Source organism: Chelon labrosus (genome assembly GCF_963514085.1).
Source record: "Chelon labrosus genome assembly, chromosome: 3".
Lineage (NCBI taxonomy): Eukaryota > Metazoa > Chordata > Actinopteri > Mugiliformes > Mugilidae > Chelon > Chelon labrosus.
The window spans coordinates 1,373,338-1,391,565 of record NC_140339.1 but is presented as its reverse complement, the minus strand read 5'-3'; the positions used below and the strand labels follow the sequence as shown (position 1 = coordinate 1,391,565).

The window sequence follows — 18,228 nt, the reverse complement described above, 5'->3', positions numbered from 1 at the left end:
ACAGAAGTGTATGCAACACGTCAGCAGAGAAATTGGGTCATGTAAAATGATACAGTCATCGTTCAGCTCCTGGTCAGTTGGCGTCCATTTTATTGTATATAGTCCTGTGGAGACTTTCTGCTTTGAAATGCCCCTTGGTCCTGTCACAATCAGGTCATAAATCCTGCAAGAGAAGCAATGTTTGTACAATATGTTAACACGTAAAAGTAAAACTCAGCCAATCATTTTAGTCTAAAACCTCCTTACGTGGTGAACTGTGCTGTGGATCTGACTCTAATTTCGAGGGTCTGGTTGACAAATGCTGGAAGATTTACTCCATTCACCGGAGTTGGTGACAAGAAAATGGGAAAGTAATCACCATCGAGACATGAAGGGGCGCTGTGTGAGTCCACTGAAAGTCAGACGAGAAGAGGAAAATATATTGAGAAACTGATAAAGCATTTATATTTAAATAAGAATTAGAATAAAAATATTGTGACATACCATGAACAGTAAATTGCAGAGGAATCTTGCTGAGTGGAGCAATTGTTGTTCGTAAATACGCTGTGGTTGTTGTTGGAACAGTTGAGGTTGTTGGAGAAGTTGTGGTTGTTGTTGTTGGAACAGTTGTTGTTGTTGTTGGAGCAGTCGTGGTGGTTGTTGTTGGAACAGTTGTGGTTGTTGTTGGAGCAGTTGTGGTGGTTGTTGTTGGTGAGGTTGTGGTTGTTGTTGTTGGAGCAGTTGTGGTGGTTGTTTTTGGTGAAGTTGTGGTTGTTGTTGTTGGAGCAATTGTGGTGGTTGTTGTTGGAGCAGTTGAGGTGGTTATTGTTGGTGAAGTTGTGGTTGTTGTTGTTGGAGCAATTGTGGTTGTTGTTGGAGCAATTGTGGTGGTTGTTGTTGGTGAAGTTGTTGGGGTTGTTGTTGGAACAGTTGTGGTTGTTGTTGGAGCAGGTGTGGTGGTTGTTGTTGGTGAGGTTGTGGTTGTTGTTGTTGGAGCAATTGTGGTTGTTGTTGGAGCAATTGTGGTGGTTGTTGTTGGTGCAGTTGTGGTGGTTGTTGTTGCTGGTGAGGTTGTGGTTGTTGTTGGAGAAATTGTGGTTGTTGTTGGTGAAGTTGTGGTTGTTGTTGGAGCAGTTGTGGTGGTTGTTGTTGGTGAAGTTGTGGTTGTTGTTGGAGCAGTTGTGGTGGTTGTTGTTGGTGCAGTTGTGGTTGTTGCTGGAGCAGTTGTGGTGGTTGTTGTTGGTGAAGTTGTGGTTGTTGGAGAAATTGTGGTGGTTGTTGGAACAGTTGCGGTAGGAAGTGCAACTTGACGTTTATGCCTTCCTCCTGAAAGAGGTTGCTTGAATGTGTAGGATCCATCAGAGTAAGACAGAGTGATCAGTGTGTTGGGGAAGTCCTCCACCACAAGCTCAATGGGATGGTATCCAGTTTGACCGCTGTAGGTGTATGTAAGGGAGCAGGAAGTCTGACAAGAAACAATGTACTGGACATTACAAGACTGCAGTCGTTCATGATCTGGACAGTATTACTTTTAAATGAACATTTTACATATTTTACCTTTTACCCTTACCACTAATATTCTATTCAGACTAGATAGTCTGAATAAAAATAAATCAAATAACCATCTGAATCAGAATGAATTTTCAATCACATTACATAATCTGGTCAATGGTATTTAAACACATCATTTAGAATTCAGGTAGTTAAATTGTTGTTGCTGAAGTGATTTATTGAGGGTTGCAGAAATATCGTCCATGTTAATGTAGATGAGCGAGTTGTTACTCAAACATGTTGATAAAACACAAACACTGCTTTGATATGATTTAACCACTTACAAAATGAGATGGAGCAGGATTGAAACCATTTACTATTGTTTTCTTGACTGTATTAATTCAATGTTGAAAATATATTTGCTTCATAGATTCTTACCTGGTCTATAGAGAAACCGCTGGTGAGACCACACAGACCACACTCATATGGATTTGAGCTGGATGATGTTCTGCATCTCACATGGTCACCATCAGGGTCAAACGCTGTCAGATTGAATGATCGAGGGCAGTTCCTTGGGACTCTGTAACATGAGAGTCAGCTGAATGAGAAATAATCGGTGTCTTAAACAATAACCCATGGAATACAACTTTTATGTTCCCTACAGCAGAGGAATGAATGTCTTTGGCAATGCAGAATACAACATTAATGTCAATCACATCAAGGCAGTAAAAGATGCATGTATATTTGATCTAATGATGAGCACAGCCTTGGGAAAAAAAGAAAAAAAAAAAATACTAGAGGATCGCTAGCGATCATAAAGGGGACCATGCCGTGGGGAAGTTGTCCCCGAGCAGGACGCAGAGGCATAAGCGGGTCAGACACGGACTGAAAGGAGGCAAAGTGTCCTTTGGCTGACAAGTGAATGAGAGTCAGGCGGGTCGGAAGCAACGAAATTGGGTGGGCTTGTATGCGTTTACTGTGGTGGTTTGTGAGATATAAACATGTAGTGGTTGTAGCGCCCCTTACAGGCTGAATTTCACAAAACTTGGCATGATTGTACATAAGTATACTATAATGAGGGTTGACAAGTTTCATAAGGATTGGGTGAATACTTCAAAAGTTCTAGGCCTTAAAGTCATATGAAATATTTCCATGTCACGTGTAGCGCCCCCTATAGATGTAATGTCACGGAACTTGATGGGCATCTACACAATATGTCACAAATTGTGTTTCATGAAGTTAGCTATTGCAGTTTTTAAGATGTTGCTTTTGTAGCGCCCCCTGGAGACCAAGGGTCACAAAAGTAGGGGTGCTTGTACAGAATCATATTATTATCAATAATATGAAGTTTGATTAAGTTTGGGTATATACTTCACAAAATATTAGCTTTGGACTTATACTGTTGCATGCCATAAAAATTAATTATCCATTAACTTTGTAATCAATAACCCTGTTAAAGTTCTTTTGAGAACTTTTCATTATCTTTGTCCATAAAGATAATGCATGCCAAGGTTATTGCGAATTGGATGAACGGGCTAGGAGGAGTTGATTTTGCTCTGAAATGCAATTTTTTCAAAATGGCGGGGAAAATGGCGGGCGGAAATGGGCGTGGCCTAGTCCATTAAAACCAGGGCTATATAAGGAATCAGAGAGAGAAAGAATTTTGTTTCTAGGGCACACAGTTCTCAAGATGTGAGGCAAAACGTAAATTGGCTTATTATAGCGCCACCTAGCTGCAGGCATGTGTATTGACACCTTGGCAAAGTGACATGCTAGGACTTCTACCAAGTTACCAGGTTTGATACCTTTCGCCCTTACAGTTTGTCCTGGACAGACACTTTTAGCTAAGCAGAAAATTAAGGCGAAGGCAAAGGCGCAGAATAATAAAAATTGGAAGAAAAACATCAGGGATCCTGTAACGGTGTTGCATGGACTCCTAAATATAGAGCTAAGTACCTGAGGAGGGGCAGCATGGTAATGATGGGAGATCTGTTTGATTCACCGGTGTCAGATCGGATTCCCAGGTCCACATGTGCCATCATTCTCCAGGAAGACCTAGAGCTTCTGATGTTTGGTATCCAGTAACCATCACCATAGTAGGTATTTAAATAAGTAGGGTATCTGTTTGGAGAAAAAAAAATGAGAATCTCTATTTTCAGTTGTCTGTTAAATGGAAAGTAAAAAGTTATTTTAATGTAAATACAGTTTGTGTTCATTCTGGTGTTTTTTGCTTCTTCACCTGATCTCGAAGGGGAGGTTGCTAGGGAGTTTTCTTTTTGTCGTCACCTCATACTGACACCAGTAGAGACCATAGGAGTTCCTGGCAACTATCTGATTGGTGGTCTGGATCTGGGTCCCACAGTTACCACTTAGGCAAGTGTAGTAATTCGGTCTGCAGTAGTACGTAGTTTGCTTGTCACGAAGTTCCAGCTGAAAGAATCAAAAGATACAAGATAGAAAATGTCAGGAGATGATTCTTTTATATTTATCAGCATGTAGCAGTGATCACATGTCACCGTTACGTAGAAGCGAAACATTTAGCATGGTTGTTGGACCTAAATCAATCGTCAAATTAAAATTTAAATGATTAATTTATTAAAATAAAACAGGATGTACGTGAGGGTTTAATTTACCTCAAAGGTTCCATCTGAATTCCTTCCTTTTGGCGTGAAGCTCAGAGATCCACCAAAGAACCTGTGGGCGACAGACCATGCAGATGCAGCTGTGACCATGAGCAGCAGATGCAGCAGCAGCGTGAGAGAAGCCATCCTGACGAGTGCTCCTTCCTCAGCATGAGCGGTGCAGCTTAAATAATCTGCTACAAGGAAATAAAAGCACAGATATAACAAACACATACACTAGTTTGACTGTCCTAAATCAAAATCCTTGTCTGAGCTCCTTAACTGATATCTATTGTTCTCTAGTCTGAAACTCAATGCCACACATTTGAGAACAGGTGACACTCTGTTTTAAAGACAATAGCTGGCAGTGCTGTTTCATGTCAGGTTTTTCCGCATGGTTATGACCCTATGATGCCACATACAGCATCTTCCTTCCCACCAGTTTGACGCTACGGGCTAATCTGACCTGTTTCTGGCAAGTTCCTTAATTGCCTTCAACCATGCCTGGCCTCTGAACCCCAGGCTCTTTGACAACCTTTAGGTGGAACTGGCTACAAAACCCTAGCAGCCCACCTCCACTGGATGCATTTACAACTTCCAGGTCTGGGTGCAGGTTGGCGACTGCAATTGTATTAAGAAATGAGTCTTTGGTTTAAGATGAAACGCAGCGCATCACTCGGTGTGTGGCCCTGACGATGAAACTTGACACATCTGGCTGCTTCTTCCTGGACGGGCAGCTGCTCTACCACAAGATGCTAGAATTTTCGTGATGTGACTTTCTGCCATGTGGGTGTTCCCAACCAAGCGCCCTCTCTGCCATGGTAAACTTGCCCCACAATGTCCTGCCTTTGCTTCTTCTTCTGCCGATCCCACTGTCTTCCTGTTGCTAGGGACCTCTTATGAAAGAGTCATTGGACCTTTTGAGTGTCATCCTCAGTCTTGTTTTGGCACAGTGACTTGATATAGGCAGAGTGTTCTTTTCAAGACAACCCTGTACTTCTGAGACAACTTGTTAACCTAAACCACTTCCTTGCTTGTGCACTCACCAGCCTCTCCATCCACTTGGCATGAGAAAGTATGAACTCGTAGAGCATGTCTTGCCACATGAGACAAGGCAGCAAAAGGCACCACAGCTTCAACTTTCAGTTTTCTCATTTTCTTGATGCCTCTGATCACCACTCCTGCCTTAGTTTCTACTTTTCCAGAGTCTCTGACGTCTGTAGTTTACCATGTCCAAGTATTTAGATCGATTTCTCCGAAGTTCCTGGTATTTTCTTGCCATTTACACAGAGTCAGTCCTTGGTAAGACAGCCTGCTGGCCACTATTAGCTTTGGCTGGATTAGCTCTGAGGCCATTATGCCCTCTCTAAATGGTCTTAGCACGGTTGATTTGTACAAGTGCAATTGCTGTGTTCACACCATCCCAAACAAAACGACAGGTGTGTGTGTGTGTGTGTGTGTGTAGGGGGGGGGGGGGATAATGAGGTTAGCATTCTCTTATGTCAAAAAAAACATATAAGTTTTACTGATCAGTACATCCATTAATTACACAAGCAGAATGATAACTATGTGCTGGAAATACCACTCATGACAGTGTGATTAGTTTTGGATGTAATTTGATATTATCTTTAGAGTTTGTGGCAACACAAAGCATTGTTGAACAGCAGTTCCTGGTTTGTGGCCTGCACATGCAAAAAATACACACTTGCATGTGAATCCTGCTGTCACTCTGAAGGTTTGATCGCTGTTTGATTGTTTCACAGTTGCTGTAATTAACCAACAAACGAGGTGACGCTGAAAACTGACCATAAGCAAATGCTGCAGGATTTTACACGTTAGGAATAAAATTTATTAAACTTTATCTGACTTCCAGGATATTTAAAATCGGTTTGGTGAAAAACACAGAAGAAACATTACACAGATAATATCTGTCATTCTCAGACAAAGGGTTTTTAAAAGAGCTACTATCATTTGACATGGACTGGATTTCCGGTCTTACAGCTGCATCTCTTATTTCACAATGGCAGCAAACTGATGGTCATGTCAACCTGATGTGCATTGCAGAATTCACTGTGTTTGCAGTTTTAGAGTGTAGAAAGCATTGAGGGGTCGGAATTCGACCATATGCTGATGACACGACGCTTTATACTCAGTAGCTTAAATATTTGGCCTGCTGTCCAACGCTCTCTTCATTAGACTAATTATTCATCTATAAGATTATTCCTGTGTGATTAATATGAGATCAAACACAAGCTAAATGCCTTTGTTGTTTTCTGTAACATCCCGTCTGTTTTTTCAGATGTTGGCCCTCCAAAAAAAATCAGCAGTTTTATCACATTCAGTGTCCAGATTGGCACATCACTGTTGATGTACTTTGATTGCTTCTTCCATCTGAAAGGTTTTGAGGAATTCCAATCAGTATATTTTGCAGGTTGCGTACTGCAAAATATTGCCTTTCATTTCAAAAATCCTGGAAAAAGTTGTTTTTACTCAATTGAAATCATTTCTGGATGAGCATGAGGTCCTGGAGGTCTTCCAGTCAGGTTTTAAAACAATGCATAGCACAGAGTCAGCTCTATTAAGAGTTTTTAATGACATCCTCCTGGCAAATGACTCTGGAGACTACGTGACTCTTGTGCTTCTGGACTTGTCTTCGGCTTTTGATACCGTGGACCACAGCATTTTGGTGCATCGATTGCAGCACCTAGTAGGTATTTCTGGCACCGCCCTGGACTGGTTTAAGTCCTACCTGGCAAACAGGACCATGTGCATACGCCTTGGTGGTTCTGAGTCCCGCTCTGCTCCGCTGTCATATGGGGTTCCACAGGGTTCAATTTTAGGGCCCCTACTTTTCTCATTGTACCTGCTGCCCCTGGGTTCAATCCTGAGAAAGCATGGGATCTTTTTTCATTGTTACGCTGATGACAGCCAGATCTATGTGCCACTAAGAAAGAAGGATGCGTTCTCCCTGAAATCGCTTCTTTTATGTCTCGAGGACATTAAAGCTTGGATGTCCTTGAACTTTTTAAAATTTAATGAAAATAAAACTGAAGTGATGGTGTTCAGTCCCGTTGGCCCCAGCAAACCACCTCCTGTTGATTTGGGCCCCTTGGTGGGTTACAGGAAGCAAATAGTCACAAACTTGGGTTTTAGGATGGATAGTGATTTTAAACTTGATCGGCAAATTGGTGAAATAGTAAAGTCCAGCTTCTTTCACCTTAGGCAGCTGGCAAAGGTGAAGCCTTTCCTTGCACGTAAGCATTTTGAAACAGTAATCCACGCCTTCATTACTTCGCGGCTGGATTACTGTAACGCACTTTATCTTGGAGTCAGCCAATCCTCCCTCGCACGTCTCCAGTTGGTTCAAAATGCTGCCGCTCGCCTTTTAACTGGAGCACGTAAGAGGGAGCACATTACTCCCATTTTAGCCTCTCTCCATTGGCTGCCTGTGCATTTTAGAGTCCATTTTAAGATTCTTTTATTTGTTTTTAAATCTTTAAATGGTCTCGCCCCGCCTTACCTCTCTGAGCTGCTCCATCCTTACACTCCTGGTCACTCAGGTCAGCTGATCAGCTGCTCCTGGAGGTACCAAGGGCCAAACGGAGGCTCAGAGGGGATAGAGCCTTTTCTGTTGCCGGTCCTAAATTATGGAACGATCTCCCCCTACACATCAGACAAGCCCCTTCGCTGTCCATTTTTAAAACACATCTTAAGACCCATTTTTATTCTTTGGCCTTTAACACAGCATGAGACCCTGTTTTCTGTTCTGTTTTATTATTATTTTAATACTGTTTATCATTTATTATTGTTTTTATATTGTTTTTATTGCTTTTATATTGTCTCTTATGTTTGATGTCTTATATTTTAGGTTGTATTTTATGTATAGCACTTTGTGTCAGCCACAGCTGTTTTAAAGGGCTTTATAAATAAAGTTGAGTTGAGTTGAGTTGCAGTACTTCAGTACTTCGTGTTTCTATACAAAATACAAGAAAAAAACAAGCAGTTGCTCTGAATATGTTTTGGCAATCTATCAAACAGATCAGTCACTGGATGAATAAATATTCTGACCTACTGGAATGTCCTGGTACACTGATTTTTTCATGTCATGCTGGTTAGACGTGACCTGAGTGTGTTTTTCTTTAAAGATGAGCCTGGTTACGGGAAACATTCGTTGTTACTCCTCCTTCTTTTCACAGATGTCAGTAACATGAGTGGAAAAAATTCCTTTTCATTTATTGTCTGTGTCATGACACCAAACAATAAATTGCTTGAACATGACATGAGAAAAAAATCTCAGTCAAGTTTTGCTTTTATTGATTATATTTAACATGTAGTCATGAAATCAGATGCTGACTGATTCTAATTCAACTACCTAACTACTTTGCTGCAGGTTGTGCAAAAAGAAAGTAATTCTTTTCTAAAATCTTGAGAACAACGTTGATTGCCAGCTCAGTGTATTTAGCCTTGGATCTCCACAAGCAAAGGCTAAACTCTCAAGATAATCAGGGTGTTACTCTTTTTTCTCAAGAAAACTTCCAGTAATTACACAAGAAGAAATGTGCTAAACATACCACTCATATGAGGGTGGTAAACCTGGAGGTAATCCGATATTCCCTTTGGAGTTTTTGATAACCAGTAGCATTTTTCTAAGAGTGGTTGCATGTGCATACTGCTGTCAGTTTGATGGTTTGATAATAACCTGCTGATTGACAGTAATTGCTGTAATTACCCAACAAAGGGAAGCGGAAAACTAACCATGAGCAAACCCTGCAGGATTTAAAACATATGTCAGGACGACAGCTTATTAAACGTCCAGGATGGATAAAATCTATTTGGTGAGAAACACAGAAGGAACATTACACATGGAACCTTTAACTAACCACAAGTAAACAAGTCCTGTGCCAGATAATAATTGTCATCCTCAGACAAAGAGTTTTTAATCGAAACACAGTCATGGCTGTTTTTAAATTCTATGCTTGACACTGACTGGATTCTTGTCCTACAGCTGCCTTTGTCACAATGTCATCTACATAATCACTGATGGTCATTTTAAACTGACCTGCAATGTAGCGTTCATTGAGCTTGCAGGTAAAGTGTGCACAAAACTTTAAGGGTTTGAAATTTACACTCAAATGCAAACATGCAAACAAAAGAAGTGATGCTCGGAGCTTTATGGGATGCATTAATAAAAATATATCTTCAACTATATGCTGATGACTCAGCCCTTTATATTTGGTAGCTCACATTTGTGGAGCCCTGCTGTTAACCACAAACAAATAGCAAGTCCTGTGCCAGAGATCATTAATTTATGAGCAAGATGATCAAGACGTAGCCTTGAGGAAGAGTTTTCGACAATGTATTTTTCATCAAGCTAGCTGTGGTTGGTGGTGGTGTTGCAACTTAACCTTACCATTGCCCTCGGTGTCAAATTCAACACTTTTTCAAATGTTTTTATGTCAAACAGATGGTTCCTTTCTTTTTTCTTTGCTCATAAAATGACCACTAAAATAGCCTCTTCTTTCAATGAATATTGTGTGTTGTATTTAAATGCACAGCAGCATTTTCAAAGCTAGAGATGTGTAAAACACCATCCTTTTATGTGTCTTTCCCTATGATATATTTCCATATAAAATGAGTTCTATTTGCTCTAAATTCTGTAAAGAAATATACAAATTTTGTGAATTCATTAAAACAATAGTCAAGAGTCAAAATAATTCAAACATTTTGCTCAAGTTTAATCAAATTTTAAATAAATTAGGTTTATTGATTAAAAATGACAAAAACTATTTTATGTTATGCGGTAATAAGTGAACAATGGATTAAAAGACATAAAAAAAAAAGACTGGAAATTTCCACAACAGATAAGACAAACAGAAAGTGTTAAATATTTCTCCTTATCACAGATATCTTTCGTGGTATTCTTTTCTGACAAGCGTAGGTGTGTTGAAATAACCCTTGTAAAGCACCTGTCACTTATCTGCAGCGGGAACATTTATGATTTCTGAACAAAATCTCAGCAAAACTAACGAGGCTGACATCAGACTCAGGTGCACTTATAAATGTTAGCATGCTAACTAAGATAGTAAAGCTGGGGGGTATTCCATCAAGCAGGCTAAAGGCAAAGTCAAGCTTAAATGGCCAAGTCTGGCTAATATGAGTGAGAGTTCGGTTCCATCAAAGAGGCTGAGATTAGCCCCAACTCAGTAACCATGGAAACTATGACTCCGGCTAAGCCTCAACCATGGCTAAGCCAGAACTGTGGCTCAGGTTTCCGTTCCATCAATCTGAGCCTCAACCCTGTTCCACCAAGGTGGCTAATGTGAATGCCAGCCAAGTAACCATGGTAACTTATCCTGCCGGGCAAACCTGGGGGGTATTCCAGAAAGCAGGTTTAACAAACACTGAGATAAAACTTAACCTCTGGGTTGTCTGAACCTGAGGCGACTAAACCCGAGCTGTCGGTTCCAAAACACCGGTTAGCAATCAGTTCAATCAACCCCGGATTGTTTAACCCAGAGTTGTGCGCGATCACGGCGAAGTTATAAAGGCATCATCTATTGAGAGTCGAAACCATGAGTAAAAATGGCAAAGCGCAGAGCAGCCTATTTTTCTGAAGCGGAGCAGCAAGTTCTGCTCGAGGCGTACGAGGAGGAAAGAGCGATAATCACGAAAAAAAGCAATACTTGCGCGTCTGCTAAGGAACGAGATCTTGCTTGGCAGAGAATTGCCGACCGCGTAAATGCGTAAGTTTAGTAGGCTATAGCACATTAATGTGTCAGAAGCACAATAATTCAGTAGATATTAGGCTACATATTAACTGCTTTGTATGATACTTTCTTATACTATAGACTACCTTGTCATATATTGTATTATTTTTAATTAGATGTAACCCGACCGCCCTCAAGAGAACGTGGCCGCAGGTCAAAACAAAATATAAAAACATTGTCCAAGTTGGTAAGATATATCTGGGTGCATCATCTTAGACATCACTTATCCAGTATTATATTCTTGAATTGCCATATTGCAACAAGTTACATTCATTTCAAAGCCAATAGGAAGAAAGCAGAAGAGAGGAAGACCGGTTCTGGGCCAGCGGTGTCCCCCCTCACCCCTGTGGAGGAGTTGGCGATCAGTATCGCGCGCGCGCAACAATTACGATGAGCGAATCCACGATGCGTAACGTTCGAAATGTGGGGATGGAGAATGTTGTTTAAATATATTAAAGATTCCGCAGAAAAACAGTAGCGCTCTGGCAAAAACTCATCAGGAAAAGAAAGGATATTAAGTCGTGGTCTTATCACCCTCTCACGGTGAATAGCCCGAATGATTTGTGCTTCAATGTCAACTGGATCTTCCTCAAAAGGAAACGTCATTGTGTGACAAGTGTGGAAACAGCGGTCTGGCTGAACGTGCACTTAAATACCCGAACATAACCTGAACAAAACCTACCCCTACCAGGTTAAGTTCAGAGCCTATGTTACTATAGTTACTTACATAGCCTGATCATTTTTGAGCGTTCTGGAACCGAAATCCCAGGTTTACCGCTAACTCTGGGTTTACATACCCAGTTAAGTTCAGAGCCTATGTTACCATAGTTACTTACATAGCCCGATCATATTTGAGCCTTCTGGAACCGAAATCCCAGGTTTACCGCTAACTCTGGGTTTACATATCCAGTTAAGCCAGTAAACCTGCTTTCTGGAATACCCCCCTGGTCTGTAGCTAAAAGCTAAGGCTAAAAGTAAAGCTTAGCACCATCTATGATCAAAGAATGTCCAATAGACAGAAACAGAGACACACAACTGTCATGGAATGATAAAATAATATGTAAAACATAAAATATATAATAAAATGTATTAAAGAAATTATTTATACTAGTAATTATATATATATTATCTATAAGTACATTAAAGAACATTATCATGAAAATAAAATATAATAAAAAATAAGACACAAATAAATTAATTAAAAAAATTAAACTAATTAGCCAAAAAATGACATTATGAGGGTCACTCGCCGCAGCCAGTCTCTGACCACTGTGCAGTCAGTCTGTATTGCACTGCGGTTCTTTGCCAGCGGTACATTTCTCTACAGTGTTGGTGATGCTGAGAAGTTAAGCAAGGCAACTGTTTGCAGAGAGGTAACAATTATATGTCCTCTATTCATTCGTGATTATTTCCAGCATCGCCACATATTATGCAAAGGAGTTGAGATGATCACATGGGGGCATCCATGATGTCATATTGTCATAGGCCATGACTAATTGGAAACAGAGACAGATGGCAATGAAGTAATATATTTATTTGAATAAAGTCATTTCCATAGTTATCTTTCATATTTATACATTAAACATGACACAGAGCAAACACGTTACAGGTAAGAGCAGTCTACCTGGCCCTGAAGCAGTTCCTTAATATCTACATCACCTTCCCTGGCCATCATGACCCACAGCGGATCAAGGAGACATTCTATGCAATTGCAGGTTTGTGACAGTCATGTAAAATACTTTGATTAAATGTAGCCTATCATTATCAAAAATGTAGGCAAGGCAACTTTATATAGCACATTTTAGCACAAGGTGATTCAAAGTGCTTTACATAAAATAAAATGAAAATACAACAATTCAACATATAGCATCTGGGACAAAATACAGAAGTAGCACAAATACAGCATGTAAAAATGACAGGCTTAAATGAAAATGATATAAATTCTGTACAATTAAACAGAGCAATTGGCCATGCAGGAAATAAATTAAAGCTATCCCATCGATTTGCATAACAATCAGTTGATACATGTGATGAATATCACTTTCTAACATTACTACTAGGGCTGCCAAATGATAAAATATGGAGAATTTCACATAAATTGCAGTGAAACAATAATGCTATTTTAATTATGTTCATATGAATGTTACTTATTAGGGCTGTCTTTTTGTTCTTTGGGGATTTTCCTTTTAATTTTAGGGATTTGGTTGCATTAATAGGTCCACATAATTGATTAGTTTAAAACAAAAACCATCAAGAAATCAATTGGTAGATTATTGTCTACATATATTTTGTCCCTTTGATGGGGGATTTATATAACATGATGATGCTGAAATACTTAATTTTCTTTGTCACTTACGCATTCAGCCTGTCGGCAATATTCTGCCACGCCACATCCCTCGCTTTATTGTTTGCCGCGGTATTGCCCTTCTTTCGGATTACATGGCTGTAATCCTCATATAGCTCCATGAGGAGGGTTTGCTCCGCTGCAGAGAATATTTCTGCGCGCTTTCCCTTGCTTTTCGGCATTTTTGACAGTGTTCGGCACTCGACTATAATGGGCTTTTTTTTTTCCCTGTGGGCGTGCACAAGTTGAGACTTAACAGGTGAGGCTTGACTAAGCGTCAGGTGGAGCTAGCTGATTTCACTTGATGGAACGACTTGGAGCTAGATTGGGAAGTGGAGCTTAGTCAAGCTTCAAGCTTACACCTAAGTCTGGCAATTCTTAGCTACGTTGATGGAATACCCCCCTGATACCTAAAATACTTCTGGGATACCTGGGTTGCATGTTGTTGCAGACCAAGACCCCCCCACACACACACACCCCCCCACACCCCACACCCCCAAGGTCCAGTTCTGATGTAATTCAATTAAATCATTAAAAAGACGCTGGCAGAAAGAATGTGATACTTTAAATACCATCTTATCTATAGTAAATAGTAAAATACTTTTTTTTGCTCAAATAAAAACTTAAATAAATTAGATCTATCAATTAAAAATAATTGTATGTTATGTCGTAATAAGTTTAAATAAACTTGACTTGGGGGATCCTTTTTTCACATGAAGTAGCAAGGGAAGGAGGGAAGGCAGGCGCAAACAACAAGATGACTCAAAAACCAGAACTTAACGTGCTGCAGGGATGTAGGATAATCCAAATGCAGGAAAGGACCAAAACCAAAACAAGAACTTGGGAATTCTAGATTCTATTCTTTAACACTACGAGGAGCTGAACATTGAGACACTTGGGGTAACATCACAGACAACGTGACAAAGGGAAAGGCTTTTATATATGCACTCACACAGAAGGGCTGATGGAATAACGAGAGACAGGTGAGACCAAAGAGGGGAGGAGCGCACAGACAAAAGACACCAAACAAGACAGGTGAGACAAATCACAGAGACAGGGGGGGTATTCCATCAACGTAGCTAAGAATTGCCAGACTTAGGTGTAAGCTTGAAGCTTGACTAAACTCCACTTCCCAATCTAGCTCCAAGTCGTTCCATCAAGTGAAATCAGCTGGCTCACCTGTTAAGTCTCAACTTGTGCACGCCCACAGGGAAAATAAAAAGCCCATTATAGTCGAGTGCTGAAAAGCAAGGGAAAGCGTGCAGAAATGTTCTCTGCAGCGGAGCAAACCCTCCTCATGGAGGTATATGAGGATTACAGCCACATAATCCGAAAGAAGGGCAATACCGCGGCAATCAATAAAGCGAGGGACGTGGCGTGGCAGAATATTGCCGACAGGCTGAATGCGTAGGTGACAAAGAAAATTAAGTATTTCAGCATCATCATGTTATATAAATCCCCCATCATAGGGACAAAATATATGTAGACAATAATCTACCAATTGATTTCTTGATGTTTTTTGTTTTAAACTAATCAATTATGTGGACCTATTAATGCAACCAAATCCCTAAAATTAAAAGGAAAATCCCCAAAGAACAAAAAGACAGCCATAATAAGTAACATTCATATGAACATAATTAAAATGGCATTATTGTTTTACTGCAATTTATGTGAAATTCTCCATATTTTATCATTTGGCAGTCCTAGTAGTAATGTTAGAAAGTGATATTCATCACATTTATCAACTGATTGTTATGCAAATCGATGGGATAGCTTTAATTTATTTCCTGCATGGCCAATTGCTCTGTTATATCATTTTCATTTAAGCCTGTCATTTTTACATGCTGTATTTGTGCTACTTCTGTATTTTGTCCCAGATGCTATATGTTGAATTGTTGTATTTTCATTTTATTTTATGTAAAGCACTTTGAATCACCTTGTGCTAAAATGTGCTATAGAAAGTTGCCTTGCCTACATTTTTGATAATGATAGGCTACATTTAATCTAAGTATTTTACATGACTGTCACAAACCTGCAATTGCATAGAATGTCTCCTTGATCCGCTGTGGGTCATGATGGCCAGGGAAGGTGATGTAGATATTAAGGAACTGCTTCAGGGCCAGGTAGACTGCTCTTACCTGTAATGTGTTTGCTCTGTGTCATGTTTAATGTATAAATATGAAAGATAACTATGGAAATTCCTTTATTCAAATAAATATATTACTTCATTGCCATCTGTCTCTGTTTCCAATTAGTCATGGCCTATGACAATATGACATCATGGACACCCCCATGTGATCATCTCAACTCCTTTGCATAATATGTGGCGATGCTGGAAATAATCACAAATGAATAGAGGACATATAATTGTTACCTCTCTGCAAACAGTTGCCTTGCTTAACTTCTCAGCATCACCAACACTGTAGAGAAATGTACCACTGGCAAAGAACCGCAGTGCAATACAGACTGACTGCACAGTGGTCAGAGACTGGCTGCGGCGAGTGACCCTCATAATGTGTGGTTCAAGCAAACTGCATAAATACACAATGCTTTGCCTGCTGAACCGGTACCTCTCCCACAGGTACGCATCTGTGAGGGTCAACGGGTTGGTCCTGTCCTGGAAGACCCTTGGTGCTGGTGGTGGTTTTACACATTTACATCTAATTGTGGTTTGGTGTACATATTCAATCTTTTATTTTCAGTGCCTCAATTTCCTTTTATTATATTTTTTGGCTAATTTATTTTTTATTACATTTTGTTTTCGTGATAATGTTCTTTAATGGACTTATAGATAATATATAATTATTAGTATAAATAATTTCTTTAATACATTTTATTATATATTTTATGTCTTGCATATTATTTTATCATTCCATGACAGTTGTGTGTCTCTGTTTCTGTCTATTGGACATTCTTTGATCATAAATGGTGCTAAGCTTCACTTTTAGCCTGCTACAGACCAGGGCTGGCATTCACATTAGCCACCTTGGTGGAACAGGGTTGAGGCTCAGATTGATGGAACGGAAACCTGAGCCACAGTTCTGGCTTAGCCGGAGTCATAGTTTCCATGGTTACTGAGTTGGGGCTAATCTCAGCCTCTTTGATGGAACCGAACTCTCACTCATATTAGCCAGACTTGGCCATTTAAGCTTGGCTTTGCCTTTAGCCTGCTTGATGGAATACCCCCAGGAAGTAAATCTTAAACCAACAACAAAACTGATTAAAAAATAAAACCAAACAGACTCACACAAAACATTCAAAATTCAACAACACATTTTATATTTCATCCTTGATAAAAGCTTAAACCAGACCAGGCAGAGGTCAATATGAAGGAACCACAAGCAAACACATGTGATGCACATTCTCACGACACCAGCAAAGACAGAAACAAGCTGCAAGATGCACAACAGACAACAGAGCTGTTTTCAGGCTCGGAATGAATGCTTGAACATGATTGAATTGCAAGTGAATTGTGTATGTCGTACTAGAACTGATGGATATTAAGGATATTAATATAAAAAAAAGTAGCAAAAGTCAACAACTCCTAAAGCCAGAGCTCTCAGAAACTTTTCTCATTGCAAATCATTTTGTTTCAATAAAAACACCTTACATTATAATCAGGTTACATTTTAATTGTAAGACAAATGCTGTCTTTGATTACGGCAGATTGTTGCCGCATGCAGCTGCACTCCTAAAGACCTTTTGCGCATCCCGTGCTTATTTATTTTGAACATCTGCCAGTGTTACACCCACACCGAGAGACAGTGGTGGAATTTTTTCTTGCTTATCCAGCGCAATGCTTGTGGTGTCTGAGGGTGCATCCACTGTGACGGCCCTAGTATCTCGGCTCTGTAAACTGATGTGAACAGGTTACGATTAGATTCCTCCTCCTTAACTTTAGATTATCACCATCTTATGCCACATTCTTAGTGTTTTGAAAGGCCATGCACGGGTACAAGTGTCTGAGGTAAGATGTTAAACAGGAAATACGAGAGGAAGACAGAGGCATCTCAGTGATGAAATGTAACTCGGCCTCCCTTGTTCTTGTTTGTTCATTTTGTTTTGTGTTGACTCATTTTATTCCTATCTGGAACATTTTGTCTAGTTTTATTTGCTGCTTTTAAATGTGATGGATGATGTTAGGAATCGATTGTTTGACTGAAGTTTAATTAAAAAATTCTGCCGTTGAATTTACAGGATCCAATCAGATCAAGAAATACGAGGTGTATTTCATTTAGAGTCGACAGAGGAAGAAGTAAATAAATCTTTTGTAGCAAAGTCAGACTTTAACAATGGACTAAAAGACTGGAACTTCCCATAACAGATAAGACAAACAGAGAGTGTTAAATATTTCTCCTTGTCACAGATAGCCTTTGTGGTATTAGTTTTTGACAGGCGTAGGTATGTTGAAAGAACACTTGGTATGCATCAGATGTTTATGAGGAGTTCCCGTCACTTATCTGCAGCAGTAACATTTATGATTTATGACCAAAATCTCCGCAAAACTAATGAGGTTGACATCGGAGTCAGGTGCACAGGTGCAAAATGTTAACTAGGACAGTAAAACTGATACCTGAAATACTTCTGGGAAACCAAAGCATTTTGTTTATATAAAAACACTGGAGACATGATCCAGATTTTGGAACAAGATGGAAAGACTCTCACATGTTAAGATCTGATTTATTTTTCAGACAAAGCTCAGATTAGACCTGAACCCTGGAAGCTTCTATCCAACCAGGTCACTGCTGAGAAACAAACATCTCTGATGATGACGTGAAATAGAAACACCAGAAGTTATTGAGGAAATAATCAACTTGATCACATCAGTAATTAACCACACGATGAATCACACACAGCCTCCTCATATTCAATCATTTCCTGAGTTTATTCTAGGTTCGATTTATTTATATATGAAGTTCATTAACAGCTAACAGACATCATACCTGAAATTTGAAGAATCTTTGCTTCATGTCCCCAGTTAATCTTTATCCAACATAAAATCTAAGACATAAGAATATAAAACGTG

At 39.7% G+C, this 18,228-nt stretch overlaps 1 protein-coding gene across 1 annotated transcript; it reads right to left on the bottom strand.

Moving 5' to 3' along the window:
- Positions 1–21: 21 nt before the first annotated feature.
- Positions 22–4,238, bottom strand: LOC311486107 (uncharacterized protein; the record flags this gene model as incomplete). The annotated part of the gene is made up of 5 exons (XM_084541870.1): positions 22–163; positions 247–391; positions 484–1,284; positions 3,710–3,900; positions 4,104–4,238. 4 exons carry the CDS (start codon positions 4,236–4,238, stop codon positions 355–357), a joined length of 1,164 nt encoding a protein of 387 aa, XP_084397996.1. The 3' UTR covers positions 22–163; positions 247–354.
- Positions 4,239–18,228: the final 13,990 nt, after the last annotated feature.